Genomic DNA, 27,874 nt, shown 5'->3' on the forward strand with positions numbered 1-27,874 from the left:
CCAAACACATTTACAATAAAATATTACGATCGCTTCATGAAAGAATCCATTCCACTCGATTGGTACTGGAATATGCGTACTGCTAAAAAGTTTTGGGATTACTAAACTAAGAATTCTGTCATCAAATAATCTGTTTAAGTGTTGATTGCAGTTTCTACACCTGTGTGTAAACATTGGGTTTAAATGTCTTTGCTAAGACCAATGAGGAAAATTTACTGCAATCACAAAACTCAGAACTGAAATGGTGCAAATTTTAGTGGAATGCCATAGAAACTGTGAGAAAAAAACATTACGTCCAGCCACAACAAGTGATTTCCTACTGAAACCACAGCTTGTGTGAGGAGGAACTGAAATAACCAGCTTTACCATACTGGGCAGCACATTGTGGGCTAACAAGTCATTACCCAACAACAATAATAATTCAGCTACACGTTGAAGATAAATTCTCCTTTAGTTTAAGAACGGTTTAATGTTTTCACAAAGTTTAAAGACTTATTTTCTAGCATGTGTTGTTAGTTGAAAAACATTTGATTTGTTTCCTGTTTTAAAGATACATGGTCATTTTCAACTGTGCCTTTGGGTACTGTTGACATTTTCCCTGCAAATATACTGTTTGCTCCGCAGTGTTCAGTACTGACATTAGGTTTTCCTTTTGTTTAAGTTTCAGTATTTGATTTTTGTATTTTTTTTATTTAAAGATTTCAAGGTTTTCTTTAAATTTCTTTATTTCATTTATAGAATACTAGACATTTAAAGTACTGTTTGAGGTTTGTAACTGTTATCCCAAAATCCCCACAAATTTCGAAAGTGCTATAACGAGTTACGCTGGTTGAATAATAGCCTATATATTATTTTGAATTAAATTTATTGCGCTTTATTTCTTTAAAATATTAACTGAGAAGACGCTGAAGTCATTTTTACTTAAAATATACCTGTTCCAAACGCCGAAAGCGATAGCATCTGCCGAAAACCTTCTTTGAAATACAGCTGTATTAACTTTATCAGCGGTTTGTGAAGTTTGAGTCGAAGCAACCATAGCAACGCTCACACATTGATGACGCACGCGCGGAGGAAACAGAATCACAGCAAACAGGAAGTAGCTCTCAGCCAATCAGGTTTTGCAAAGCGTCCTAAGCTGACGTTACACCGGTTCAGATGTACAGCCGGTTTCGCTGAAGAAAGCTGAAAAAATCCGCCTGTTTTTTAAATAATTGTTCACTAATTTCCCCTTCAAACGCCCAAGCATCATGGCTTTCGATGTTAGGAGGTGAGTAGGGAGCTTTTGCTTGCGTGGGTTTAGTTTTGAAAGGACTGTGTTGATGTTTGCAATCTGTGGATCCTTGAAAATGAATTAACGGTTGAATGCATCACCGCACATACAGAAAAGCCCATTTCAGTTGTCCTCTTTGCGTTTGCGAGTAAAATAATTGTGACCCTATATTTTATTTTCGACTCCAACGAGTGATGCTCAGGTATGCTGCAAGAGGTTTTCTGTTGATTGTTGCCTGCGCATGTGCAAATTTCCTCATCCAGCTGGAAGATATGAAACCGGTTTCAATAGCCGTGTAAACACAAAGTAAACAACAAAGTTGTGACATGTCTCTGTCATACTTGCTCCATAACACCAATGAGAACCATCACTGACAAATTAACACTGCATCCAGCTAATCTTGTGATACTTGGGCAACAGCTAATAGTCACACTCATTGTAAAGTGGACTCTGTGGAAGCTGTCAATGCCACACCCTATTTAAAACACAATACAGGATATTTGCTTTTTGCCACCCTTTACAAACTCAGTAAAAGATACCTTTCTCAGCGGATATTATTTTTGCAGCTCACACTCATAGTATAAATACCAAAAACTCATTATCAGAATTTATTTACACCTCTCTACCCTATATTTATAGTATAATGGTACATACACCCATTTAGTAGTAGTTATCCAAAAGCACAATTATTGTGTAAAGTGTTCCCTTTTGAGCCACATGTATGTTAAACAAATGCGTAAGTGGTTTGTCAGGCCATAGTCAGGTTGTTGTAGTTGGGAGATAAGTATACATCTTGCAGCTTACAAATTTTTCAGGACTATTATTTTTTAAAGTAAGAGTAATAGGAGGTGCTCCTTTAGTTTCCAGGCTATGACAAGTGTGTTTTTGTGACCATAAATGTTTTTAGGGAGTCAAAATCATTGTTACTCTGTACTCTGGTAACTCATTAAATAAACTCTAAAAGGAATGGATACCATGAGAGAAAAAATTAAAAATCTTTGAAACTGTAACTTTTAAAACCTTTGTGTACTTTCACACTGGTACAGATTTAGTACAAAATGTGTGAATTAAGTGTATATGTGGACAGTCTCTTGCTCATTTTAGCTCTATGACTATTTGACAAATTGGTAATCATCTACAGTTTATATAACTGATGACCTGTTCTCATTTTCAGCCACATCACAGTTTCGTTGTGATTAATTTACTGGACATCGCTTCAGAAAAGGAACGCATTAGGCTGATGTGGGAGGAGTTTATGGGATATTCGGTTCAAACTGAGTGTAATTCCGACCAAGAGCTTGTATTACAACAACTGGAAATGTCTTGATTGACTAACAGACTAACTGTTTCGAGGTGTTGCTTGCTCCACACATATGCAGTGTTAGTCATAAGTGTGAGAGAGTATGTATGTTTCATTACTGTATTTTACACCATACAGGCGGGTAACTTTCATTCCCAAAAGTCCATATCGTGGTTTGATTAAGCACACAATGAGACATATAACTGATGCTATTCGAGATTTGTCTCTGACTGACCGCTGGTATCCCAAGCTACAAAATAAAATATACAATTCTGCTTATCCGCTATATGTTGTATATGTGGTTGTCAAAGCCATAAAGTTTAAGAACTTAAAAATCAAAGGCGATCTTTGACATTTAATTGAGAGATAACCATAAACAGACTGATATCTGCTTGTACTGGAGTAGGAATAAAGGTACACATAAAAATATTCAAGGTAGTTAGACATAAGGCATGACTAATATTTTTTCAAGTAGTCAAGAATGTCAAAAATAAGAATCCCAGAAGAGATGCAAATTACATTCATCAGTATTTACAAAAACCGAAAATAAGGCTACCAGGAAGCAGCTGTCCTCTAGTTTAATTTTATGCCTGAAATCATTACCGGATGGTTGACAAGTACAAAGTGTCAAGAGCTCATAATCATCATCAAGGCACTTGAATCTTGATCACAAGAAAGACTTTTATGTTGAAGCTAATTAAGGGAAGTTGGTGCTGAATTAGCATACAGCGTCAGCGGACACATTTAACACGCTCCGACACCAACAGTGCTATTCTCAGGGGGTTGATAATGTAATGCTGGCATGGTGTATAATGTGCGCTGATATGCTGCCATCTGAATCTCTATTTTGTCACTTTTACCAGGCAAATTTGAGCATTATATGAGAAGAGCTGCAATGTTTAAAGTTCATGTAACACCAAAAGACCATGTCTTTTCTAAGAAATAAAGCACAATTACGTGCATCTCAGACTAAGTCATTACTGGCCTTTAAAGTGAATTAAAAAAGAAGTAACTATTAAATTGCAACTGTTTTTTTTTTTTTTTTACATTTTGTCCCTACTTATTAAGGCCAACTGACAGGGATGCAAAATGCACGAGAACACTTTAAGAGAGACAATATTGTACTTTGCATTTCTTTACTTCCAACTCTCACAAGGTTTCCCCCTGTATTATAAGCCTGGCGGGCCACCAGGCTTCACTTCTGCCCCCACCTGGTTAGGCATAGCTTATTTATTTAAATCTTTTTATTTTTAATTTTTGCATTTTTTAAGACTTTATAGTTGGTGTTCATGTGTTAATCTTGCAATCTTTCAATAACACACAATTATCAAGTGATATATTTAAATTCTCTGTCAACTTTGAAAATTTTTTAACTCAAAAGCCTGACGGGCTGCTGGATGAATGACTGCCCTGGCATCCAACCACAGGGCTCTGCAGGTTTCCTGGGGAAAACCTTGTAGCTAGATTTTATTTGTTCTACTTTGAAACCCATTTAAAAACATCTTGGGTAGCACTAAAGAAACTGTGTTGTCTAACTTGAAATATTCCTACAATTTATGTTTGGATTTGTAGTTAACTACTATCACAGCATGAAATATATGTACATTGTACATTTGTTAAATTTGACTAGGTTTATTTAATTATTAAAATTTTTTTCCCAGGTGTGAATCTGTAAAAAAAACAACAAAAAAACAGGACAAAATAAAATTGTAATTTTTCTCTGATCAGGAGGCTTTCCATTAAATTTAGTTGCTGCTTCTTCTAAACCTTTGCTTAACAATAAGCGTATTGTGTTTATTTAACACTACTAACTGTAATAATTAACATGGTCTTTTTGCAGCAGTAGAAATGTTTTGCAATTAAATTAATATATAGTCCGTTTTACACATTTCCGTTTCTTTTAAATATAACAATATTTTTAGTTTAGTATTTATTTTTAAAACGATCTCACGGTGACACGTCCGACCAGCTCATGCCTAGTTGTGATATTTAAATCCCAAATAATGGAGCGACTCAACCTGTTGATTATCTAAGGGCTTTTCCTTTAAAGTTTAATAGACTGTTAACTTGTGTCATCTGTTGACAGAAGGGATGTTTAGCTTGAGCTCAGCTGATGATGGGGCTATGTGTTTGTCAAAGTGATGATTAGATCACTGTGCCTTTAGAGCTTCAGTGAGAATGCTAGGTGTTTTTCTTTCTTCTTCTTTAAGTTTAAATAATCCTTTTATATTGTCCGTGACGGCTGCCTCATCCTTTGACGTACACCTTCAGCACACAGAGAGCTGAAGTCACACCGTTCAATGAGGCCATTATACTATGTGACAACCTTAAGTGTCCATTTATGTGTAACTAAAGGAGAGGATGAACTAGTGACTAAGAGTGACTCATACTCAAGATGAGGTTTATTTAGTAAGACCTTTTCCTTGAAAAGCGGCCTCGCGCTTTCTTTTTAGCACTTTTAACCGAGTGATGCTGGTACGCCGTGTCCTTACCTTTGACAAAACATGTCAGTCTCCTCACGGATTCAGCCGTGACATGTCACAAAGGAAACGCTGTTGACTGTAACTCAGGAAAATACAAACGTCAGCCAAAGGTTAGTACGAAGCCAGAGATTTCACCCACATGTAAACCACTGAGGATCTGTCACCGCAGCTTTTGCATCACGGGTTAGACGCATTGGCAGTGTGGAGCCGAAGCTTACTGTAAATGTGCTTGGGTGTACAGGTAGTTTTAATTTAGAATGGAGAAGAAGAATGAGTTACGATAAATGAAGTCTGTGGTTAACTGGTAATGTCAGAAGTCACTTTAATTGCAGTGTGTGATGGGAAAGGTCTGATCTAATAAATTACTGATTATTGATGATGGTGTAATATTTTAGAGGAACCTTGTTCAATGTTTCAGTGTCTTTTGGTAAGGCACCAATTGACCAAAAACGGGCTCAATACATGTAGAACGGAGAGATGCAGGATAGAAAATCTGGAACGATGGCAAAAATGCAAACATAACTTTAAATTTAACATATTTCCCCAGTAGTTGGATTTTTAATTTCTCCTCTGGATGTGGTTGAACAGCTGAGACAGTTCCACACCGATGTGTCGCTGAATTCAAAGCGGATTCATGTCACCTTGTGGCTGATGTATTATCAGTGAAGGTTTGCTCACGTTAACCATGTGAAAAATAAAACACACACACACGTGTGAACTGAAACAAGCGTGAACGCTGGGAAATTCTCAAGTCATGACGGCTTTGATTCTTTATCTCTTGATGCCAAATAATAATAAAAAAAAGTCACAAAGCAATTTCATTCAAGTCTTCAAACAACAAGAAAACGCATGGACAATGTTATGTGGCCTTTTATTAAAAGAGCTTTAATTTAAAAAAAAACTGCATAGTGGAAAATTTAGTGCTTCAGCAAAACTGTAAGTTGTTAAAACTCTGCTACAACTTCATGCCAACACATATGTCTAAACAACCTTAGTTCAGCACCAGAACCGAACAGATGTGCCTGAATTCTTCATGAAACGGTTTACATAATTCACCTCAGCACCAAAGTTAAAAGGCTGATTTACCTTAAGTCCAAATTCGTCCTTTATTCAACAGATATATTAGCACGCCATCAAAACTCTCTTTATCTTTTGGAGAACACATGCGGCTTCCTGGCCTTCAACGGTGGATTTTCAAGGTTTCCATGTTGAGTGTCACATGTGAACTCAGCCCAGTTCCCTCTTTCAGAGATAAACAGGTGCGTTGTCCGACCTCTGTGTTGGCAATATTTGCATTTAGACGTTTTCCACTGCGAAATGTTTGCATAGCAACGGTGAAATGGCATATTTTACAACAATGTTGATGTGACGTTTACATTCTTTTATGTAGTAATGGTAAAGCTCATGTAGACTCCTGAACTACTGAATAATAGAAAATTCTGTGGTTCTGTTTTTTTTTTTTTTTTTTATCCTTTCAGACTGCAAGTAGTCTAGTTACTTTCTTTAACATTTTGAAACTTTGTTTTTTGTTTAATTTTAGACGCGTGATGCTGTACCTGCTAAAAGCTGTTACCTTTTAAGTGTATCTTGTTTGTAAATATATTCGGCGCGTCCACGGCGCATCGGTCCGAGGCTATTTACAGCTCACATGGAGCGTCGAGACTCTACCCCAGGTGTCCAGTGACCGGATGAGTGCGATTTTGTTTCCTCGCTCCGGTTTTAATTTAGCTCTGGGAAGATGCTTGCTAAAGATACCCACGTCTGCATGCAGATGCTGTTACAGCGAAAGGAGACGGCCTTTACGTTTGCAGCGGCGACTCGGCAGCAGTCATTTGTCTGGTTTGTTGCGGCGCTGTCATTGCTCGGGGTCAGGCCCTTAAAACATGCAGCCATGGTTTTTTTTTTTTAAAGAAATTTCTCAAAACCTTGAGTATCAGCGCGATAAGGCAACAAATTTTGTAATGAAAATGTACAAAATTTGCTAGCATTGATTGCACTTTGCTCGCCAATTGCAGTTGAAGAGCCACAGTGTAGGAGCTCTGTTTTTATGTGTTGTGTTACTGTTTGCTACGTATAGCATTCTGAGTAATCAACATAACGGCTAATCTAAACAGCTGCCCGACTGAGACAAAATGAGAGAAGAAGAAAAAAGTGAACTGTTTTTTTTTTTTTTTCTTCTCACCGTTTCATCATAATGTAATTAGGAGTCTGAGCAGGAAATGACAAGGTTTTTGTTGAGGTTAGGAAAATCCAGAAACCTCTACTATCATCTACCCCCCATTATTCGGAGAAAGTCAAATCCCTTTTCTCATTTGACTTTGAAACTAGTAGGATGTCCCAAGTTTTTAGTCTCGATACCGATATGACTCATTCAAGATTGTTGCAACTGAAGTTGCAGCAGCAGGCCCTTACGATGTTGCTAAAACTCAACTATTCTAAGAAAGTCCATGATATTCTAACAACTAAAGCGACTGTTGATTTGTCTTTTAACTCTAAAGGTTTGACTCAACACGTACAACCACTGTCTTCGAGAAACCCATGTTTTGCCTGTTGTTGTGATGTTTTCATGTGAAGTAGTTTGCTAAAGTGGTACCTTGGGTTAATTTTTTTTCCCCCCACCTGTGAACAAAGCCAGAGGAAGGTGTGCAACTCTGGACCTAAAACCAGATCAGTAACAGAGAGTTGATGAGTTCAGTTGTCTCAGGAACTCATGAAATGAAACAGAATTTCCTCGGCACATTACGGCTCGACAGTCACAAAGTCGTTTTAGTTTGGACAACGATGAGCCGCTGAGAGCCCCACAACCTCCTTTCTACTCTGTCTGCCTCCTGCATCCTGTTCAGTTGCTTATTGGCACCAAGTGGGCAGAATAAGGTGTCAGAACTATGATTTCATATCTTGTGGCCTGGGGTTGGGGGGGAATCAAAAAATAAGTGAAAGCACAGGCGAAAATAAGAGCAACAGCCAAGTCCTTGGTGGACAGGAAGCCCTCCCTCTCTCACTTCCTCTCCGCCCTGCATTGCATCAGCTGGGATCACTTCTCTGGCCGCTGACAGTGGAAGAAATGTGGACAGATGTGTCTGTTTTAGAGGGAGAAGAGGAAAGAGGGAGCGTGAGAAGGGAGGGTGGGTACGTGGGTGGGGTGTGTGCAGCCGGGGATGGAGTTTGAGACTGAACGCGTTTCACTGCCCAAAAAGGACATGTGCTGGAACTCCTGGATGGGAATAGTTTCTGGCTTGTGTTGCATATTTTTATTTATTTACTTTTTTTTTTTTTTTAATTCTCCAAATGGGAAGCAGTATGTTACAAGAGGATCAGGCGAAAACGATTTCAACCAAAACGTTGTGCTTTGTATTTTCATGAAAAGATGCAACAGCAAACCTAAAGCTGAAGCTATGGAAGATAACAACCCTATTGCTTAATTTACCAAATACTTTCTTGCATGTTTGTGCTTGGCTCTCTGTGGCATAGATCGTAATATAAGGGCACCCTTACCGAGGAGGCCCATTTCAAAAGGTTGACGTTTTTCCAGTCTTAGCTGGCGGTCGGAGTCCGTTACGTGTGATGGCGATGGTCCAGAGCTAACATTCCACCTCTCCTCTGTAATATTGCACTGCAAAATGGGTACAGAAAGTGCTGCTTTTCTCAGCACGCACTGTTTACTTTGGCAAAGTTCTTTTTTTCTCACTCCCCTTTCCCTGTTTTGTTTCTCTTTTTTTTTTTCTCTTAGATTTGATATCTACAGGAAAGTGCCAAAAGATCTCACCCAGCCAACCTACACAGGAGCTTTCAGTGAGTAGGCCTCCATGCAGATATCTAAAGTGCTTGATTTTTATGTAGAATATGTTGATTTATGTATATATATATATTTATATATGAAACCATCTGCCCACATTTGTACTGAACCTCCCTGGTATGAAAGTATTCACATCCCTTGATATTTTTTTTTTATTGTTTCTGTCACATTACAACATCTATTGTTTTCTATTGGGATTTTACACGAGAGTCTAACACAAAGTGCATGATTGTAAAGTAAAAGGAAAGATAAAAATCTAAAAAAAAAAAAAAAAGGTGTCCTGCATTTGTATTTAGACCCTGAGCTGATGCTTTTTAGAATAGCATTGTTCTAAAAAGTTTAGAAGTTTGCAAATTTAAAATATGCCTCTTATTCTTTGCAAAATAGCTCAAGCTCAGATAGATCGGATAGAGGGCGTGAGCCATAATTTTTTTCTTTCAAAATAATCCTTTAATTATCTCTTCTTCACATCAGTGTTGACCACCGTCCCCAAAGTATGATGCTGCCATCACCATGTTTTATTACTGCTATGGTGTTTTCTGACGCACACAATTTTGCATGATGCCAAAAAAGTTAAAATAATCTCTCCTCAAACGCTGCTCTTTCTTCCATATGTTTGTTGTATCCACTATTTGTCTTTCTTCTCGTCACTGTTTTATAAATACCAGCAATGCAGAGTGCTTGACCAATAGCTCTTGGAGATATTATTTTATTACCGAACTGTGTTTTAAACTAACCTGTTGCGATTGTCTGTTGTGTTCCTTGGTCTTCATCACGTTGTGTGTTCACTCATGCTCTCTTAACACACCTCTCAGATATTCATCAAGTGGCAAATTCACACATTGCAGCAACAAGGCAGTTCAAAGTGCATCATAAAAACACAAAAATCAACAGTTGACACATTACATTTATCCAAGTTAATTAAAAAAATAAATTACATTCAAGTTCATTGTTGTTTCAGAGTAAATGTGCAAATAAAAATGCCTTCCAAACTTTTCAGAATTTTAATACATGAAAAAGAAAATGTATATCTTCACAATAAAGTAAAACGTTGTGTTGGCCAATCGGATAAAATCATAATAAAACTCCTTGAAGTTTTTGTCTGTAATGTGTGTGAGGGTTCAAAACGTTATATTGCTTTTGCAAGATGTCGTGTGCATTTTGCACAGAGTGGTTTTACGTGATGTCTGTGGAACTGGGATCGCTTGGAGTGAACTCAGTTTTTAAGAGGTCAAAACTTTGACCTTTTTGTTTTGCTTCTCCACTCAGTTAATTCCACAGCGTAAGACTGTATCAGCTGGAAAGACGCTCCTTTCTGTAATGTGTCACCTTCAGGCAACTGATGACGCTTACTGTCACATGGCGGCTGAATGAGTCATTTGGTGGACTTGGCTGTGATCTTTCTGTTAAACCTAAATTGTTACACATCAGAAAGCAAAACGACTCTTAATGACTATCCTCTACAATTTAGATGTTTGAAATGTATGACCTGAATTTCTTATGTTTTGCAGTGAAATGACTGAATTGTGTTTTCATGTTATATCAGCCAATGCATAAGTAGAGCGAGTTTTAAAATTTATGTGTGACAAAAACATGGTAGTTATGTACAAATATTACATTTAAAAAATTTTCAGTATATATTTTTTATATATAGTCAATAAGGGCGTCCAGTTAATATCCTTATCAGGAAAGTCCTTAGTCAAATATGAGTGATTGCCGTCATATAACAAAACCCCCCTGTGGTGAATCCCGTCTTGCTTACATAAGACATATCATTTTAAGACAAATTCATCACTATTTTGTTTCATTTTCACATTCATATCTAACCCAAGACGAACACTTAGTCACCTGTAATGCAGAGTACTTTGGTGTGATCAAACTTAAAATGTTTTGTGAGCAACATTAGGGGGGGAAATTTGTCAATTGAACACTTAACGTGTGTTCTTAATAAAATGTTGAAAAAAGGGGGGGAAACATAGAATTGTAGATGCAGATTTGCTTAAATTGACTTAAAATGGAAAGAAATGAATTAAATTGTTTATTTACACAAATCTATAGACTCAAACTCAAATGTCTTTATACTCACAGCTTTTTAGACAAACTTTTTGCTGCTGTTCTTGAGTGCGTCTGTTGTTTTTAGGGTAAATAGGGTTTTATATGAAGAAACAGATGTGTTTAAATTTTGCCCTTCCTTTTCAATGACTTTCCTAACACACACCACCTGTGATCATCTTTATATTATTTTGCTAACAAGAGCTTGAGAATTGTTTTCCGTTATCAGACTTGGTGAAGACCTTTCAAAAGTTTTGTTTAATTTTTTTCCCAGTACATGACCAACAGCAGCAATGTTATATATATATATATATATATATATATATATATATATATATATATATATATATATATATATATATATATATAAACAACTGGTTTACTTAGTTTAATGTATGAGAAACATCAAAGATGGTACAGTTTGACACAGAAAGATTATTCCCATCTAAAAACCACATGCTGCTATGAAGTGGTTGATCTTCTGTGGAGGTACAAGGTAGCTTCAATTAACACCAGTTTACCTAAAGCTCTGAAACACACACACACACACACACACACACACACACACACACACACACACACACACACACACACACACACACACACACACACACACACACACACACACACACACACACACACACACACACATTTGTGTGGTTATCTTTGTGGGGGGCTTTCCACTGACTTCCATTCATTTCAAGAGCCTAAACCTTACCCTTATCCTAATCCTAACCCTAACCATTACATATCTAACCCTAATCCTAACCAAAACTCAACTCACACCGTCGTCCTAAATCTAACCTCTGACCCAAAAACAGCATTTCCCCTTTTGGGGACCGAAGCCTGGTCCCCACAATGTAGTATGATGTCAGGACAATGGTCCCAACAAGGTATTACAAACAAACACACACACTCTCACACTCAGACAAAAGCCCGGAGGAAAGCCTTGCACTGTAACATCATCAAGTTTTCTAAAATATTATTAGTGCTTCATCTCTAAATACAGCCTCTGTTTATTTAAGGTTTTAATGTATTTTTTTTAGTGTCACTTCCTGCCTCCAGATAGAGACTTTATTTGATAGTAGCTCTATAATACCAGCTGCACTGTACAGGAAGTATTCAGGACACCTTTGGACTTTGGATCTTTTTAGTGAAACAATAAAAGCTCAGTGGAAACACGGCACGCTGCCGAGCTTTTGAGGAACAGTTTAATGGCGGCGCCTGCCAGCTGGTGCCTGTCTGATCAGCGCAGAGGTTTACCCACCCTGTGAACTGCGTAAGTGTGGAATAATGCATGTTTCAGGACAACTAAGTATGCTGGGAATGATAATGATTGTGGACTTTCATTGCCTCAAGCACATGAGAAGTAATCAGTGGAAGATTGAGTGCTTCTTCTTGTTGGGTCATGTGTTTTTTTTCCCCCTCCTTGTCATCAATAACTCATCATGCCGTCACAGATTACATTGATTATTCACCGCTCTGTAGGGTTACAATAGAGCCAATGACACATTTTTGGCGCCTCTCTCCTTTTTGTGTTTTGCTGGTCAGCTGATGGGAGCAGGAGTCTGAACAATGCATCATCCCCCAATAAAAAAATAAAAAATATATGACAGCGGATAAACTGAGCTACCTTTGTAAACCGAGCACTGATTGTAGCAAATAATGTAAGAGAGAGGAAGGGAGCTGGTTATGCATCAATTTCCACCAGAGAGAGAGGAAGTTCATGGAAGTCCTTCCTGCGGACGGTGGACTCCCTTCCTGTCTCCATCCACTGTCTGAGGGTGTGGGCCATGGACTCATTCAAATGTTAGAGAGCTGTTATTGTTTCATTCAAGACAGGGCAGCACATACTTTGACTTTTAAGCTAAAGCCAAATATTTGAAGCCTCTGTTTGTCTAAAACTGAGGCTCACGTTTCGTTAGGATTATGTTTTAAGGTATAGCTATGTTACAACAATGGATCTGTGTTTGTCTCGGCAGTTTTATTTTTGGAAGTATTGTCAAATTGTTTACCGTGGCTTTTTGTTTTTCCGTGCATTGTTTGTTCTGTCTCAGCTTGTCCGTGCTGCAAGGACAAAATAAGCTAGTGTAACCCAGTGGTATGAGAATAAATGAGATTAAGCTTATGTTGGCTACCAGTACTGATGGATACCAAAGTTTTTTTTTGTTGTTTTTTTTTTGCTTGTTTTGTTACTTTTAAAAGTTCATGTTTTAAAACTGCTAAAATCTTCCGTTACAGTGTTCTTGCAGTTTAATGAGACTCCAGAGAAAGTCCTGGACTGACTACTATTTTCTCCTGTTGTTTTGGTGATAATGTAATGCTGTATTGCCCCTCGTCCACCTGTTGCTGGAAACCCTTTGACAGCTGGCTTAAAGAACACTGGTACACCCTTACTTTCCTTACAAGAAAAAAAAAAAAGGCTATTTGGAAATATTTCTAGTTATGAAAAAAACAGTAACAGTGGTTGTAAACCAGAGAAAACGACAGAATGATTAGAGTTTTGTCCGCCCGTATGGATCTTAGAGAAAGTATAGTAACCACTGGCATATTATATGAGGGGCATCAGAGTTGCGTCGGAAAGATGAAGATATCAATACAGGCCAGATTCTGAAAATATGAAGATGAGGAGAAAAGAAAAGAGGTGGCTGTGGTTAGAGAAATGGAGGATGTTAATGACATACAATCGTCCCAGAAAACTGCAGCTTGATACTTGTGTTAGACCAGCTTTAAAAGTGCTGAATCGTGTCTCTTCGTGAACAAGCCCACAAGCAAGTTTAATCATGTGAAACATAATTATATAAATACATACAGTACAACCTATTTGGTCAGTGTTATGGTTCAGTCTGTGTCTCATACAGGAGCATGTGTTTAGAGAAGTGCCTGGTTATTTATCGGGCTTACTGTCACGGCTCGGAAAATGTGTGTGATCTGACCTTTTGAACGAAAGCCAGTCATGGCAGGTTTTTGTAAATCTTTCGACTTGTCAGTGTTTCCACTGCCGCCCGGTTAAGCCCCAGTAGTAACTCTTTACTGTAGCCTGCAACAATCCCAGACAACATGCAGCAACTCTCCTTTGAAGCCAGGGCAAGAATTACTTCAAGTGTTTTGATGAACTTGAATTGGTAACCCATGTGTCATGGTGACACTCCCTTGTGTTTGCTGGCTAAACATTACCTTATGTAAAGCCTCTTCCGTCGGTGACGGGGTTTGGACGCAACGCCCTGCCAACCGCAGGGTCATGTGCTTGTGGAATCCTTGGAAACAGTTGCCACGTAAACGCGCCTCACCTGCCGACTGAGAATCTCGCCAGACAGGACGGACCACAGCTGCGCCGACACAGATCCATTACTTCCATATTCATCTCAGGAAACTCATGACAACCATTTTTTATGAGGCTCATTAGTTTGACACATGAAGTTGCTGCTTTCCCCCCTTTAAACTTTGTTTTTTTATTGACTCAGTGTGCAAGCTGTTGATTTAGGGTTGAGATCCCTTATTTAGGCCACATTTGGGTTAAGTTTGTTTATGGAAAATGAGCCGCTTTGTAGCTCTCAATAAAGAATAGCGTGAGCTCACCTCTCTGAGAAAGAGGATGCTGTAATGGCTGCCTGGTGTGCTGGTATTCAACGGGTAATGAGTGTAGGATGGTCTTTAAAAACCTGCGTAATAACAGCTCTAAAACAGGCAGTAAATCCGCTGTTTAAGGGGGAAAAAATAAATTTATGACTGCTGTGAATTCATTTATGTCAATAGCTGAGGTCAGCCATTTCTAAAAACAACCTTATTACTCTGGCTCATTGGGGTTTGCATCATTCCTTCACAGGCTGGTGTAACTTGACATTAAAGTGAAAAAAAAAAAAAAAAAAAAGCAACATGTGTTGAGAAGTGCTTCCTTGTCTCTCTTTTCCCACAGTATCCATCCTCTGCTGCGTCTTCATACTCTTCCTCTTCCTGTCCGAGCTGACGGGATTCATAGCCACTGAAATGTACGTAACATCCTGTGTCTGAGGCGAGTTAATAATGAATGCCGAGGGCTGGCTGTCGTTGTTCTGTCCTTTGACCGACCGGCGCTGCGGCCAGGGCACAGAGACAATATCCCTCACAGGAAATTGGCTCGCATGCGTCAGCAGTGTGCAATGATGAGCTGACATTGAGAAGGTGTCACGAAAGGAAATTAGACGTAGATTAATTGTGTGCTGCTCCAGCAGGAGATGTGTGTTGAAATCATTGTGAAAATCCTTTGTGATTTTTTTTTTTTTTAATGAAAATCAACCCGTTTTCACTGTCGTGTATCTAACTTTGTCTCTCTTTTTTTGTCTCTCTCCCTCCCCTTGTAGTGTAAATGAATTGTATGTGGATGACCCTGATAAAGACAGTGGTGGGAAGATAGATGTGAGTTTAAACATCAGTTTGCCAAACTTACACTGTGATTGTGAGTATTTACAAATTCACACCTCTCTATTTCTCTGCATTATCCTCTCTGCTGGTACGCTTTTTCTCTCACGTTGATCAAAACGTTTTATCTGGGTCTTTTTCTTTTCATTTTATGGAGCAATGAGTACAACATCGTGTTGCCAGAAAAAACTATTTGTACTCACCAGAGGCATGGATGTCTTAGTTTCTGATGCATTTGAGCTGATGTTTTCTCTAGGATGCAAGCATTGCTCAGTAACTGTCTCTGACGGCGAAGATTGTACACAGACGTACACGCAATCTCCTCTAAAGATGGAGCTACACGGCCCAACCTTCAAAACCAAAGAACAATTTACCAGCCGTGAAACATGCTGGTCGTGGCGTCATGCTGTGGGTCTGTTTCACTGCCAGAGAGGACCAGCTCCAAATTCCTTAACTTTACTTTAATGAGGCAGAGATCAAAACTTGGACACCGGACAATGATCCCAAACGCATAAAAACAAGCTTTGGAGTGCTTAGGGTAATGTTTCGCTTTTTAGAGTGAACTGGCCTTGGAAGCCTATTGAAATTTGCAACCTATACTTTCGAGTCAGGCTTAAGCCAAAAAAAGCAAACGATATAAATTATAAGCATATAATTTCTACTGAAGCAACTGTTGAATATGCAGCCTGGCCTGATCTAGAGGCTTGTTAGTGGCTCAGGAAAAGCGTGTTTTCCATGCCATATTTCCTGTAATGAAATATCAGGATTGATTTTTTATTTTATTTTTTTCATGAAAATAAAGTTGTAAGAATGCAGTCGAACCAATACGAGAATGAAGCCTTAATACTGCTAGAATAAAGTCGTAATATTAGGAGAATGAAGTAATAATTTTTGAGAACTCCAACATGAAAAATTAAGTAATTATCCAACCTTTTTTTTTTTTTTGTCATTGAAACAATTTTATTCTCATAATTTTAAGATGTCCTGGTAAAATTGTGTATTTAATTCTGCTAATATTATGATTATGTTCTCATAATTAAGCAAAATTATATTATGGCCAAACCATAATGCTCTGCTGTACAACTCAGTGGATGATTGAGATAACATCCACTTTTTAAAAATATTTCCTTGAATTTATATTTTATCTTTTGGAAAATAAAGCGAGAGAGAAAAAAAATCTATTTAAATCGGATCTGGCATAAGAAGTTCAGCCCTGGCACGTAATATCGTGACCTGCGTAGATTTGAAAATCCACAGTAAAATCAAACCCGTGAACCAAATTCTGAAACGAAGGCATCTATGTATCCGGTGAGCCTCTAACCGGTGCTGTGTGTATATTTCTAGCTGCCTAATTGAAGCGTTGTGGTGGTCTCGTTTGATCCGAAGCCCGTTTCAGTTTAAAATCTGTTGCTGCTCCGCTTTGATCCGCGTTTGACTCGAAGTTGCCTCAGCCTGCTGCTCTCTGACGCCAGAGAAGTGGGCGGGCAGCGGGGCCGAAGCGTGCCAGCATAAAAGGGGAGTCACTTCACATTCGCTCATCATGACTCCCCTCAGAAACTATGCCCATCACCGAACGCCGACATATCAGCGAGGCTCAGGCAGGGCAGAAAACTCCCCAATCGGTTCAAGATTTTCCTCCCCCCCCCAAAGATGGCAGCGCTAATAAGTGCTTGAATCCTGGATTCTGTTATCGAGGCTCTGGATTTACGGAGCCACAGCTGTCGGCCATAACTTTAGATGGTCTCGCTCCCCCACATGCCCAAACAAAGCCTGCTGTTTCTAATTAAAGTCCTCCATGATTGCTTGTGTGTTGGGTTTGTGTATTTTAGAATTGAAAACAGTTTTCCTAAAGCCAGAGTCTGGCTTAAACACCGGCGTGACCGTGTTAAGTTGTCCTTTCACCAGGCCGCGAAGAGAGCCGCAGAGCTTTGTTGAGCTTGGCTCGCTGCGAGTTAATACTTTATCAGCTCACTTTCCAGGCCTCCAAACAGGTTGTCATCCGTTGCTAATTTACTTCAACGGAGAGAACCCATTTCGTCATGGAATACTTTTTTTTTTTTTTTTTTTTTTATTTAAAGGAAATATGTTTCTTGGCTAAACATCTTCGGTCGACACTGACCTTTCCGGGCCGCTTCGTCTTCGTTTGTGACTTCATGGAAAAATGGATTGTGTTCCCTATTTAAAGCCTGATCCGCTTTAAATCAGCCTCCTTCCAGTCCTGCAGGTCTTAAAAGGAGAACCCCCACATCTCCCTCGCTTATATTTGTCCGCCGCATTATTTTGAGATCTGAATAAACAGAGTAAGTTAAAGGGGAGGTGGTGGTGGTGGGGGAAGGAGAGAGTGCAGAGGTAACTTGTCTTGAATGTCAAAGGTCAGACAGGCGGCGTGTGGAGCCCAGATTAAGCACGTCTCTCCGGCTTCGCTGCTGGCCGTCAGGAAGGCTTGAAAATGTGGCCAGTGCCAGTGTGCCAACACACACGAGCCAGAGTGAGGGGGAGTGTGAGAGGAGGGGGACTGAAAGTCTGGATGGAAAATCACAGAAAGCAGAGTGTGTGCGATGATGTTTGGACTTTCGTATTGACTTTGTGGGTCACTGTCTGCAGTGATACCTGCGTTGTTTTCCCCCCTTTTCCTCCCTGTTGATGATGATAGCTCCAGATAAAGTCTATTCTAGGATCAGTTTAAGCAGTCTCGCCCCCCCCAACCCCCTCAAACCTCCTCCAAAAAAATAAATGACATATTCCGTTTCCTCTTTGGGTCCAAAGTATAAAGTTGTTGACAACATAAAAGTGCTTATTTTGACAACTGAGTGTGTAAGCACATGGGTAAAGGGATGATTTGTTGTTTTTGGTTTTCACCATAACCAAAAACAAGTATGGCTGCTTGTCATCACAAAGCAAATAAAGTTGATTATTTTTCGCATGTATTTTTCGTCTCTTCCAAAACAAGAAAACTGAACGCAAAATGAACAAATTGACAAGTTTAAACTGAAGTAACTATATTCCTAAAGACATTTTAATTGCCTCCTGATGTCTGTTGTTTGTGATTTTTATTTATTTATTTTATTTTTGCCAGTGGTGGGCTTGGACATCCAGGATGAAATGGGACGCCATGAGGTCGGCCACATAGACAACTCCATGAAGATTCCTCTGAACCAGGGAGAGGGCTGCCGCTTCGAGGGCGAGTTCACCGTCAACAAAGTAAAGCTTCGTCGCACTGTGGAGAGCAGCCTGGCGCATGATCTGAATACAGTTATGCTCTTAAGATGCAGTTTTGATGCAGGAATCTTTTCAGGAACCAAACAAGAATCTGGGACAAGTCTTTGACCAATGTTGTTTCCAGTAGGAGCCAGGGCCAAGTCGCAACAGGACAGAAATCTACCCCGGCACGTATGGAAAGCAGATCCTGCTTGTGGCGTTCATGGATAGGATCTTGAGGGGTTGCGATGAAGATGAGGCGGGATGGTTTGGGAGCTTTGGGAGTCTCGTCTTTGATGTTTGCATATTGCGTGTGTGCTGGGATGGTTTATAACAGAGTGTGAATCTGCTTCTGTGAGTCAAAGGGTGTTGCTCTCAACAGTAAGCGGTGGTGGACTGCACCCTTTGGGTTATGTGTTACGGGTTGAAGTATATTGTTGTTTTTTTGTTAGTGATGGTATGGTAGAGCCTGGGGTGTCTTTTGTAATGCAGGCAATGCTCCGGACCGTTGTGTTAAAGTGGGCATGTTTTGCAAAATTGACTTTATGCACATTTTTAAACCTCTATTTGGGGTTCTAAAAGCAATAGTGCTTAAAAAAAATACACCATCCACCTTTTGGCAATAAGTGAAGCTTTTTTGGTGTCTGATGTGGAAATGAGCCATTTCCACAGCCTCCCAATTGTTGAGTCACAATCGATGGAGACCGCACCGTTACCTAGCAACCTCAGCCAATTCCAGCTTGTAACATAGAAACCGTGGAAAAGCTGAAGCACATTTGGACAGCTGGTTTTACCGCTGTCTGTGCTGTACAATGGCTACTGGAAAATACATGTTTTTTTTTTTGTTTTTTGTTTTTTTGTTGACTTGCCATTCTGAAACCACTTGCTTCATCCTCGGTGGTTGTGCAAGAGGCTCCACTTCTGCTTTTCAAAGATGTACAGTTATATAACAGCGCTCTGTTTTCACGTGCGAGTGTGAACGTTGAGTCGGGAGGCGTGGCCAGCAGCAGCTTCTTTGGATTTAAAGTGAAAAGATTTGGAAGATGGACAGAACTGAATAGAAATCTCACTTTCTAACAATGACTTTGTGGAAAAATGCGATAGCCCACAGACCTATCGTAACCTGTTCAAACACGCATAATGGGTAACCAGAAAAGATCGGGGTCAAAAAGAAAAAGCTGTCATTTACTGGTCGATGATCCTTATCAGTGGTCATGAAATCCCAGATACTAGAAACTGAGCGAATGGGTTGAGAACCCTTTAATTTCCCCCAAAATAAGCCAGGAGGAGTCGCTGAGCTCTAGGATGTCTGGGTTTCCTTCCTGGACCTGTTCGTTCGCCTGAGACCCAGTCTCAGATAAGCAGACGACGGTGGGTGGATAAATTAACATTTTAAGTTCACATAAACAGCACCGTTTAGCACTTCACTGTCGAAAGCGCGCAACTAGCTGCCAGTGTAATGCAAAACATCCCAAACGGAAGAAAAGCCTCCGGGTATATTTTTTTCTCTCCAGGAAAAAATATACAAGAAAAACCCACTAGGGCCAAGGATCGAGTCCATTTTCGGAAACATAATCTATGATGGAGAAAATAAGGAGAAAAAAAATGAAAGGATAGTTTATTTGTTTGTATATCTTTGTTGAAGTTGAGTGAAACATTGAATTCCTACCCTTCCTCCTTCCTCCTTCTTCCTTCCTCGGTCTAAATTGAGAAATGATCCCTGGGATTTAGTTACATCCATGTGTAGAGTAGTCTGAGACCTGTGCGGCCCAGTTTGCTCCACCTCACCTCATCGCCTTGCGTCAGTCTTTCCACTACCTTTAAAATTATTAACCCAACAGTTGCATGATTAATGCTCTACAGCTCAAAATAGTTTGAACTATTTGGTGGCGGTGGGGGGGAAGCGAAGTGACAAAGAGCTTTGAGTTTCCTATAGAGTCTGCATGCATTCAGACATGATCATCAGTTAAAGAAACGGTGGATGTGTAGGAACACACGTCAGTTTACCAGGCCTGTGTATGTGTGTGTGTGTGTGTGTGTGTGTGTGTGTGTGTGTGTGTGCAGGTACCAGGGAACTTCCATGTGTCAACACACGGTGCGACAGCACAGCCTCAAAGCCCTGACATGACTCACACCATCCACAAGCTGGCCTTTGGAGAAAAGCTACAAGTTAGGAGACACGCACGCACGCACGCACGCACGCACGCACGCACGCACGCACGCACGCACGCACGCACGCACGCACGCACGGACACACACACACACACACACACACGAAGAAGTTCAACAAGTTGAAGGGGATTAACAGAATCAGGACTAAAAACTGTCTCTCTCTCTTCTCCTTAGGTGCAAAAAGTCCAAGGAGCCTTTAATGCTTTAGGAGGGGCAAACCGCCTGTCGTCTAACCGTATGTACTCCAGCAGCCCGTGTGCTTATTACAGCCGCCGTGTGAAATTAATCATGTTGCATCCAGTGAGGCAATGAAATAAGTACCTAACAGGGGAAAACTCGAATCACGCAGCGAACACAAAATGTAGAACATAAAAACCTCTCATGTTCCTTCCAAGTACATCAGCATTTAAACTCTCGGGGGGCAGAAAAAGGATGTTTTATATTTTTTCCTGCTGACGAAGCGTTTTTCTGTTGCAGCACTGGCGTCGCACGACTACATACTGAAGATTGTCCCGACTGTGTACGAAGACTTATCGGGCAGACGGAGGTTTTCCTACCAGTACACCGTAGCAAACAAGGTTTTGTATCCATGCTTTTGTTTTCCGATAAATTCAATTTGAATCGTTTGTCTTGTAGATCTTCAGAGAACAGCTTCAGTCGTACTCGATTAAATCAGACACGGGGTCGACCGTTTTTAGGTATTCGGATTTGATTTCGGTGTACCAAAGTGGTAAGAACTGAATAAAGATCATCTTAAGACAAACTGATTATATATCTGTCCACTTTACACTTAATGTGCTGCATAAAAGTCATGTTAAAATACGCTACAGTCTGCTAAAGCAAAGGATCCCCACAGCATGACTCACTCATCCGGCCCCTCGCCTCATTCGAGGATGTGTTGCCGCGTTCACCTCACCTGGAAGAAAAGGTTAATTTGTAGTGAATGGAAACTCTCCCTAAGATGTCAACAAACCCATAAACACACTTCCTAGAACTGTGTTGACTGAAAACTGGCTTCAGAGTATAGAGTAACAACAGTGTCGGTCAACTGTGAAACAGGGAAATGAGGGCCTTAGGAAAATATTCCCTTACCTCATCTTAAAGCATAAATAAACAGCCAACAGAGGCAGAAAATGTCAAGTCAGACAGACATTTGTTTTGGCCAAACGCGCTGATATGATCAGATTTATTGAGTGGGTGCGTTAACAGATTAACTTTTATCTAAGCTCGTTAACACTCCGTCATCGGTCCCTCTGAACACATAGCGGCCTCCTCTGGTTTACCTCCTCTGAGTTGGATTTGTCCAGGTTCTGATGTAATGACTCAGTCCTGAGTCATTAAAAGTTCTACACTGATGCACCATTTTTATTATTATTATTATTATTATTAATAATAAAAATGATTTCTGATCTAATTCCATGACTTATTTACTTTTTTTCCACAGGAGTATGTTGCTTACAGCCACACAGGCAGAATAATCCCTGCGATCTGGTTCAGATATGACCTCAGTCCAATCACGGTCAAGTACACAGAGAGGAGGCAGCCTTTTTATCGCTTCATCACGACGGTCAGTGAATTTCCCTTCGTCTGCTGGGCAGAACATTTATTTATTTTTTTCATTTTTTTTCAGTTTTCTACCCGTGTTTTAAACGGTGGAAGACCTGATGTGTATTTACTTCTATTTCAGATTTGAAACAATGATCAATACTTTCTTTCTCTGGTGTCGTTCAGTATGACTGTTTGCATCTACAACCACCAAATAGTTTCTCCAGCTGTGTCTTAAAATGTCGCTATGTAGTAAGTTAATCTGAAAAAGTAAATAAGCGATGCAAAGATTTAGTGAGCTGGGAATATATGTCTCAAAACTTGCAAGAAGCTACAGGTTGGGGAGGGGCAGCGCTGCATTATTCTAAGCTCAGGTCACTTTCATTGAACGTTTTTGTTCAGTAGGAGCAGAATGATGGATAATTTTATTGGTTTCAAAACTATGTAACTTGGTATTCAGTGGCACCAACAACGCAGCAAAGCAGTGAAGCTTCCAAAGGAAATGAATGTTCAGACTTTTTAATTTGTCTGGATATTTTATCAGGTGATTTCTTTTGTTTATGCTAATGCTAAACATTTTTCAGAATGCATCTGTTTTTGAAGAATCTTACCATTGACTCCAATCAGTTAATTTTTGGAAGACATAAACTAATGTTTTGTCCTGGTTTGGTGGGCAGCTTATGGTCTGCTGTGTTCATGACAACATTTCCACCACCAGTTTGACTCGTAAAGTTAGGTATTTGGGTTTGACCACACCTGCCCAGTGAACCATACTATTTCTGGGACAATTGGATGCCCTGGTATGTCTTGTGCCTGTTCGAAGCAGTGACATTTTTCCTTTTTTTTAAATTTTTCTTCTTACTTTTACAATGGAAAGAGGCATAATAGTGTAACGACCTGCAACTGGCCGTGCCGTAACACTCAGTGGAAATGAGGCATAAAATTGTTCGACTTTAAAAATCCTCGTCCTGCAGGAACACGAGGCTCACTGTTTGTAAGACCATAAACAAAAAGGTTTTTTTTTTTTCTGCAGCTATCTCACTAAAGATCAGTAAAACGTGACGAGTGTAACTCTAGGTGTTTTGCCTAAAGTTTTTCACTGGCGGGGGGGGGGTGGATTCCCAAAACTTCGATCCACTACAGCCACTAAAATGAACTTCTGAGGAGATATCTAGAAAATCGTAAACTCTTCTTAATCCAACAACTACAACCAGTTGTTGGATTAACTGGTTCTAGTTGAACCAGTTAGGGTTATTTGTAATAACCCTGTTGTTACGTAAAGTGAAGCTAAAAAAAAGAAAGTACACCCTCTACTCGTTCCTGTGTTTAAACTACGAAGTCAAATGGAAACACACAAGTTTTTCTTACCAGGTCTCTATCTACGCTCAGTGCTGCAGTTTTCTGTATTTGAGCTATTTGTTTTGGAATTATGACCTTTGACCTATGTCCTTTGGTGTCTTATATTTCCTCCTGGATCAAGTTTCTAAAGGCCTATTTTAGCCTGAAAGTGATACTTTAGAGGAGAGAGAATTGACTCTAGCTGCTCCGTCCGTTTAATGCAACAAACTTGTCTGAACTGACTGCGTCTGTTCCTCCTCTGCTTTTGTCTTTCCCACATTTAACTCATTAGAAACATTCCCTGCTGGTTGATTTCTTACTCATCGGTTTCACTGATGCGATGACCTGCATCTTTATTTGCCTTTTGTGTCGTTTTGGTTTCTCACTGAGCAGGTTTAAGATGTGAGTGTGCTCAGTGTTATCGTGACTCATGGCTAAGGATTGTGAGCCCTGGAGCCTTTTGCCAGATCCCCGCTCATTCTTTGGTGTGAGCGTAATGCATCCTGACCGAATATGATCAGGACCGGCTGACTCTGGGCCAAATTATGCAGGAAAAAAAAAGAAAAAGAAAAGCCTTTGAAACTTGTATCGATCCTGACAAAGCGATGTTTTCCACAGATTTGTGCCATTGTCGGAGGGACGTTCACTGTTGCCGGGATTATCGACTCTTGTATATTCACTGCCTCCGAGGCGTGGAAGAAGATCCAGATCGGAAAGATGTCATGAGGACTGCCTCTCGACCCCAGTTCGTATTCTATTTATGAGGGCAAAGTTGCTAGCCTGTTAGCTAAATCCGCTTCTGGTTGAAAACAACCCAGAGACTGACCGATGAGGAGGAGTCTCCAACCGGACGATGTAACTACCAGGCTACCTGACCGTCTCCGTTACTGAAGATCCTCTCCCATGCTACTTCTGCTGCTGACGTGTGCATTCTGACTATCACATGTCTTCTGACACCGTCACCGGTGTCAGGAGAGAAGAGGGAATCTCTTGTTACCATTGGGATTGATGTTGGGGAAAGATGTGCCAGAAACTCACCTTTTGTTTTGTTTTTTTTGTTAGTTTTTTTTTAAATGGTGTTAAAATGGCTCATATTTGCTCTGAGATTAGTTTTAAAACTTGGTGCCATCGCCCTCCTCTCCATACATTGAATCACTGAATACTTTCCATTTTAACCAATCACTACAAAAATCAATGAGTAATTGAAGGAAGTGTTATTTTGCTTTGTCAAAAATGTGGTTTTTGCGTCTCAGATATTTTCAGTCTGTGCCTTTATGGTTAACCATCAGCTGTTAAATGTTTCAGTGTTATTGTTTCTGTATCTCTGTAGACTTGTCCTTCACATTTCTTCTTACACTACTTTTTTTTTTTTTTGGTTCGGGGGGTCGTTTTATACCAATTATTTCTTCAGCAGTCATGCTTAAACAACAGTAGTTTGTAGTTTTTCTGGATGATTTAAATGATTGTAAATCATACATTAAGAGAGTTATTGTTAAAAATGTCTGGTTTTTTTTTTTTATTTCCTTCTGTTGTATAGTTGTTACTCATCTCTGATCTAGCGCCACGATAAGACCAGCAGAGCCTGCTCTTCTACTTTCACAGCCATTTTTTTTTCCCTTTTCATCTCAAATGACTGTCATGGTGTCTGTTTGCCCAAGTAAAGGGACCACAGGATTTAACTCTGGATTCTGTTTCTCTTTCGTTTATCTTCTTCTTGGCAACGAACCATAACTGAAAAGCCTGAATGAACAGGCGCAACTCAATACATTAGATTATCAATAAAAAGTTATTCAGTTCAGTAAGAAAATCTTGTAAGCGAATCGACACAAGAAGTGAACATTGAATTTCAGATTTTATTTTTTTATCTGAAATTCAATGTTGATAAAAAATAATTGGACTGTTTAAAGCTGAACAGTTTAAAATGGCTCCAGCTCAGTCACTGTTCATGAGAGTAAGATACAGAAGAAGAATACAAAAGAAAGTCTTGGCTGAAGAAGCTAGCCGTTCAGAAATAGCCAGAAAAAAAAATCTGGCTAAAGCAGCAGTATAACTCTTACAAATGTTTTTTTTTTACATATTTATTCAAACTCATGATCTGTGAAAAGACGTAACTCATCCACCTCCTCCCATTGCTACAATTGCTGTCTGTAAAAATACACCGCTCCTGATCTACAGCTAACTCTGCGCCGTCAGTCATGCTCTTGTTTGCGTTGCTAATGGTGGAGGAACAACTTACTGCTACCGAAAAACTGCTCATCCACGGTCATCAGAGGCCACGCCAACTACGGCTATAGCACTCATAGCAAACTCCATGGTGGTGAGCCAGCTGCAGTGTAGCAGAGAGCAAGGGGGGGAGGGTGCGAGCAACGCATGCATGAGGATGATTGACGGCCCTAAAACCCTCCTCCTGATTCCGATTAGTTGTTTCTGACACAGGTGTGTATCTCTGTAAATGACAGACTGCAGGAGAAAGGAGCTTGAATTTTCCTTCCTGAACCAGAATTCAGTAGCACGTTACCGGGGAAAAGGAGAAACATCTAAAGTTTAGCGGAGACACCAGAACCAGGAACGTGAACAGGCTGGAGGCCTCTATTAGATCAACCTTTCTGCCACGTTGACACAGAAGGCCAACCTGTTTTACTGCTCTTATGTAACGTTCTGAATTTTAAAAAAAAGTCTTTTTGCTCTAATCGAAACTATCATGTTATGATTCAGTACAAAATCATCCTTTTTATTTGAATCACTGAGATGAATTAAGTTTTGAATGGTACTTTTAACTTACTGAGATATACCTCCTGTACACACTGAGAAGATTGCTGTAGAGTATGTATATGTATATATATATATATATATATATATATATATATATATATATATATATATATATATATATATATATATATATATATATATATATATATATATATATATATATAAAAAAGAAAACACTGGCTTGATTTTACAGAGAGTTTTAACAATTACTCATAGATGCTGTAGATGGTACCTTTTAGTATATTTTCCTCCATAAGCATGTAAAAATGACCCGAGGTGGACTTTGTGGACGGCGCTCATTTTCCCCCTCGGCTGACAGGCCGAGCCAACACCCTGCAGCCCGTCGCTGGGTGACGCGACGCTGTGAGGCGGCTTTAAGCTCTTGCCGCCATCATCACGCTTACGTCCACCTCTGATAAGAGGTGCTCGGCGTGACTCACTCCTTCAGTCGCCCTACATCCCTCTGTTTACCTCCGTCACTTCGCCTCTTACTGGTGGCGTCGATCCAAATGTGGCCCACCTCCGTCGAATGACACAAAGAGCATAATTATATGTTTCATCCACTGATCCACTGCACGGGGTCCGCACTATGAATGTGCCTGGAAATAAAAAACCTTGCATCAAACGCAATGAGATGATCCAACTTTAAAAGTCACATTAATGAGACGAGAAGGGATAAATTGTCTTTATTTCTGACTAAGTGAGTCATAACATGTAAAAAAAAAAAAAAAAGGAGAGGAAAACTACATATAAAACATAAAAATATAAATGTATGTATAGAAAATGATTTATCATTTTTGTCATAATACTGCCACCCAGTGGCTGGTTAAAGGAATTTCAGGCACATATCTATAAGTCCATTTGTTGAGGAGGAATGAAAAGCCCGCTCTGCTCAGGAGGTCTTCGCTCGTGTCGATGCTAGCGAGATGTTACCTGCTCAGAGGTCTTCTTCGGTGGTATGACATTACACATTTGACGAGGCCAAGGAAGCGGTCCCTGGAGACGAGTAGAAGTCACAGAAGCCCTCCTCAGACAGGTGACCGTACTCGTTGTTGTAGAAGGTCTGTCCCGTCAGCTGGCTGAAGAAGTTGGGACGGAGTCCGGAGCTGCCGCTGTTCGGACCCAGGGAGCAGTGGGAGGCCGTCAGCGGCTCCGTGCTGCTGGTGCTGCTCATTCGACTGGGGGGAGACGGCAACAAAGGTCAGAGCTCGGACTTTACCCACCTCTGTTTGTAACTGAGCAACGCAGCCTCCAGTTAGCAGAGTAGCAGAGTATCCAAAATTTGCTTTGACATATTTGGTAAAAAGGTCACTCAAGTACTGTAAAGACAGTAAAGACACAGTAGTGGCACAATCATGCTGTGGGAAGATAAATTCAGACCAATCCTGGAACAAAATGTTTTGGAGGCGACAAAAAAAAGACTGATGACTGTGGTGGAGTTTCATCTAGCACACATGTGTCAAACTCAAGGCCCGTGGGCCACATGTGGCCCGCCATGTCATTTTATGTGGCCCCCCAGCGTTTTATAGGTCCATGATTGACTTAAAATA

General features: G+C 40.0%; 2 protein-coding genes across 3 annotated transcripts in view; one reads left to right on the forward strand and one right to left on the reverse strand.

The window, feature by feature from the left end:
- Positions 1-1,100: 1,100 nt before the first annotated feature.
- ergic1 (endoplasmic reticulum-golgi intermediate compartment 1) lies at positions 1,101-25,236 on the forward strand. 2 transcript variants are annotated; one of them, XM_088009688.1, is made up of 11 exons: positions 1,101-1,267; positions 8,784-8,845; positions 14,818-14,890; positions 14,985-15,062; positions 15,242-15,336; positions 18,376-18,500; positions 20,562-20,666; positions 20,844-20,904; positions 21,147-21,247; positions 22,114-22,236; positions 24,171-25,236. In XM_088009688.1, exons 1-11 carry the CDS (start codon positions 1,248-1,250, stop codon positions 24,276-24,278), a joined length of 951 nt encoding a protein of 316 aa, XP_087865814.1. In that variant the 5' UTR covers positions 1,101-1,247; the 3' UTR covers positions 24,279-25,236. The 2 variants fall into 2 exon arrangements, with proteins under 2 accessions (XP_087865814.1, XP_087865813.1); XM_088009687.1 differs by lacking the exon at positions 14,985-15,062 and having other exon boundaries at positions 1,103-1,267.
- A 1,759-nt stretch (positions 25,237-26,995) lies between these two features.
- The window catches only part of flt4 (fms related receptor tyrosine kinase 4), a 55,112-nt gene continuing 54,233 nt past the window's right edge, over positions 26,996-27,874 (reverse strand). The window contains exon 30 of the mRNA XM_088009689.1: positions 26,996-27,502. Within this exon, the coding sequence (XP_087865815.1) occupies positions 27,289-27,502 (214 nt within the window). The 3' untranslated portion in view covers positions 26,996-27,288. The remainder of the gene's footprint in view (positions 27,503-27,874) is intronic.

This window comes from Poecilia mexicana, unplaced genomic scaffold (genome assembly GCF_051168715.1).
Source record: "Poecilia mexicana isolate PSO_F unplaced genomic scaffold, ASM5116871v1 scaffold_10, whole genome shotgun sequence".
Lineage (NCBI taxonomy): Eukaryota > Metazoa > Chordata > Actinopteri > Cyprinodontiformes > Poeciliidae > Poecilia > Poecilia mexicana.

Bases quoted from the DNA above. Each gene is read 5' to 3' on its own strand.
- ergic1 (XM_088009688.1), top strand. From the start codon at position 1,248: ATGGCTTTCGATGTTAGGAG. The intron at 15,337-18,375 runs GTGAGTATTTAC...TATTTTTGCCAG, and splicing joins GCCAAACTTACACTGTGATT to TGGTGGGCTTGGACATCCAG. The intron at 21,248-22,113 runs GTTTTGTATCCA...TTTTTTCCACAG, and splicing joins AGTACACCGTAGCAAACAAG to GAGTATGTTGCTTACAGCCA.